At 36.4% G+C, this 3,521-nt stretch overlaps 1 protein-coding gene across 1 annotated transcript in view; it reads right to left on the bottom strand.

Annotated features, from left to right (window-relative positions):
- Positions 1–1,947, bottom strand: part of Slob (Slowpoke binding protein) — a 139,504-nt gene extending 137,557 nt beyond the window's left edge. The window contains 1 exon segment of the mRNA XM_086543510.1: positions 1,116–1,947. Within this exon segment, the coding sequence (XP_086399636.1) occupies positions 1,116–1,579 (464 nt within the window). The 5' untranslated portion in view covers positions 1,580–1,947.
- Between the last annotated feature and the right edge of the window lie 1,574 nt (positions 1,948–3,521).

Here is a 3,521-nt window from a genome sequence, read left to right as displayed (position 1 = left end):
CTTTGAAACATTGAAAAATGCCAGAGAAGTCGTAATCACGGATTTGTTGTAGTCTGCTTATTATGGCGTACGTATTGACACAAACACACACACACACACACACACACACACACACACACACACACACACACACACACACACACACACACACACACACACACACACACCTTGGTACAAGACGCAGCAAAGCTTTGTTCTCAAGTCTTCCACACTTGACCTTTAACTAGCATTACTGAAGACTTTTCTCTCGTCGCTATTATAAGATGCACATTGACTCACTGTTCGTTCTTTCCTCCCTCTTCCAAGGAATCTTTATTTTCATCCATTATTTTTATCTATTTTCATCCATTACCTCGGAATGCCTGAGTCATTCAGTATCTCGATTATTTTTTTTCATTAATTTCCTAGCAATGCACCACCATCACATAAATATGCCGAGTGTTATCTAATCCTAGGTTTCCTCTCATTATTCGAATCAGAAAAACGTCCACAGAGGCAAGTCCACTGTTGCAATTGCAGTCAAAACGTGTTCAAGGTCCGAGGGTCTAAGCGGAGAAGAGCTAAGAATATTGTGCTACTACACAATATCTGCAAATGATAAATCGTTAAGTCTCAGTCATGACATGTTGATGGGCTTGGGAGGTCTTCCCCCCGGCAGATTCTGTGACTTATTTAAGGCCTTAGACTTGCAGGTCCCATGTAATAAACATGGAATAAACGATGACGTGTTTCTTTTTGGAGACAACATTCTATCTAATCGAACATATGATATTCAATATAGTATATAATGGAACATTGCCATAGGTTTACATGTATAATATTTTCTTATTTTTCAATAATAAGCCTAAACACATGACTAATAATCCGCTAGCCTGACAACCAAGGCTCAAAACAGATGATCTAACCGGGGCGACCGTGTCCTCCCGTAGCCTCGGTTTCTCAGCTGGAGTGACCTTTTCCTCGCTACCTTTTCTAGCATGTACGGTGACGTCATTACTGGAGACTGACTACCCACACGGATTATTTTCCATTAAAAATAGTTGCTATAAATGCCTGACCCTGACCTGCCGCCGGCCAGCTGTTCTGGGTCAGCGACGGAAAAAAGGGAGACTTACTTGGGTGTGTATCCTTTGTCCTGTTTATCCTTTGACCTGTTGTACCTCGGGTCGACCAGCCTGTCCTGCGGCGGAGGCTCGGCCGAGGTGTTGAGGCAAGTGAACATCCGCGTGAGGACATCGGCGCTGGCGTGAAGGATCTCGTCCGTCTGCTGCTGCTGCTGGAGAAGGTCGTCATCCTCGCGGCTGTGGTCGTGCGAGTGCCTCCTGAGGGCCGTCAGCTGCTCCGACGTCAGGTTGAGGGTTTCCATGCACGAGCAGCGTCGCGTACCCGGCGTGGGCGAACTGTCGCTGTTCTCGGAACTGCGCCCTCGCTTGGGTCGGATCTTGCGCGGCCATTTGTCGTAATTAATGGTCGGGTTGATGTAGTTGACTCGGTCATGGCCAATGGTCGGCGGAGAGTCTCTGCCACCCATGCCTCCGCCCCGCCGCATGCGGAACTTGTGGCCGTACATGCCCATCATGGTGGCGGTGTTGCTATTGACAGGCTATTCGCGTATTCAATTGATTTGCCGTAAACACACTCACAACACTGCGATGACTATCTTACTTATCGATACATCGTTTTTGCCTTTGATGACGTCATCGGCGGCCTGAGCTATGCCCCGTTTCAAGCACCTGCATTGGCATATCAAATGAAATGACTACACAAGGACTATAAAACCACAACAATACAAAAATGTAAAAACATAAGTGTCTTCTATCACAGGAACGATCTACTGGGTCTTCCTACACGGAGAGTCAACCAAAAATAACTCCACCGCACAAAAACAACTTGATGACGTCACTCTGACATTTGCGATGTCACTGCCTACGTCATCGTTAGCAGATGATATTCAAGTCGTTCCGTTATCGATTCTGATTGGATAACAAGTGGTGGAGAAGGGACACTGAACAAAAATGAAAGTTTTTTTTCTGTTACCTCAAAAGATGAAAAAGAAAATCGTCTGTGTAATGACGAGGGAATTAAGTCTAGGAATATGTTGATGTTAATCCTCAATCTAACGGTAGTAACAATGAAGCAGATGATGATGAATAATAATGGTAATAATTCTAATGAAAGTGAAGATATTGACACTAATTATAACAACTACAAAAGCAATAATGTTAATGATGATAATAACAGTAGTAGTTATAATGATAATAATAATGATAATAATAATAAAAAATAATAATGATACTAGTGATAAAACAACAACAACAATAATAAGGATAATGATAACAATGATAATGATAATGATAATAACAATAATGTTGATAGTAAGAGTAATAATCACAATAATGATAATGATAAAAATAATAGTGATAATAGTAATGATAATAATAATAATGATAATGACAGTCATAGTAATGATAATAATAATAATGATAATGGCAGTCATAATAAAAATGATAATAATAGTACTAATAGCAATTAGAAAAATAATGATGATAGTAAGAATAATGATAATAATACTGATGATAACAACAGTAATGATAATCACTATGGCAATAACAATAACGATAATAATAATGATGATAGTAATATCATAACAATAATGATGGCTATGGCAATAATAATGATAATAATACTAATGATAATCATATCTATAATGATACTAATATAAGTCATAATTATGATCATGATGATTATAATGATGAAGATGATAAAATGATAATAATAATAATAATAATAGTAATGTTATATATAATGGCAATGGTAATGGCAATGATAATAATAATAATGATAGTAATGATAATAATGATAATGATAATTATTAAAATTATAATAATAATCATGATAACGATAATAGTAATATCAACAGTGATGATATATACAATATCAATAATAATGATAATAAATACGATAACAATAACAATGGTATTCACGATTATGACAATAATGATAAAGATAACAATAAATAATATAATGATCATAATAATAATCTTAACAATAAAAAAAGGAAGAGTATTGCATACGAATATATTCCTTAAGTCTGCTTCGATTCATATAAGTAGTTCCTGTGTAACTTCCGTAACTGTTTTCTATATTCTTTATTCAATTTCATTTCATTGGGTCTTATAAGAAAAAAGTTCTCTATATGGTATGACCAAATCACAGAAATTTACGGTAATATTATAACCTCCATATTTCTGATTCAGTCGAAAGTGTTGAATAAAATGTTGATAAAAATAAATATAGATTGTAATATTTTATCGCTCAGGAGCTTAGTATGAATTCATGCTATTTATAACAGCTATAAAAATTTCTAATGTCACATGTGAAATTGGTTATACAATAGCGATCATTAGCATTGACACCATTATTCTTTGGGCTTTAATAATGATTGTCTTTGATACAACCACGGTAGTAATTGTTATACTAACTGGAGCATATATTGCTGTTTAGACAATGCTAAAGTTATC

The sequence above is a fragment of the Penaeus japonicus genome, unplaced genomic scaffold (assembly GCF_977035675.1).
Source record: "Penaeus japonicus unplaced genomic scaffold, GWHDUDI00000001_assembly GWHDUDI00000013, whole genome shotgun sequence".
NCBI classification, from domain to species: Eukaryota; Metazoa; Arthropoda; class Malacostraca; order Decapoda; family Penaeidae; genus Penaeus; species Penaeus japonicus.
The sequence above is the reverse complement of the archived record's forward strand: the minus strand, read 5'-3'. Positions and strand labels throughout refer to the sequence as shown.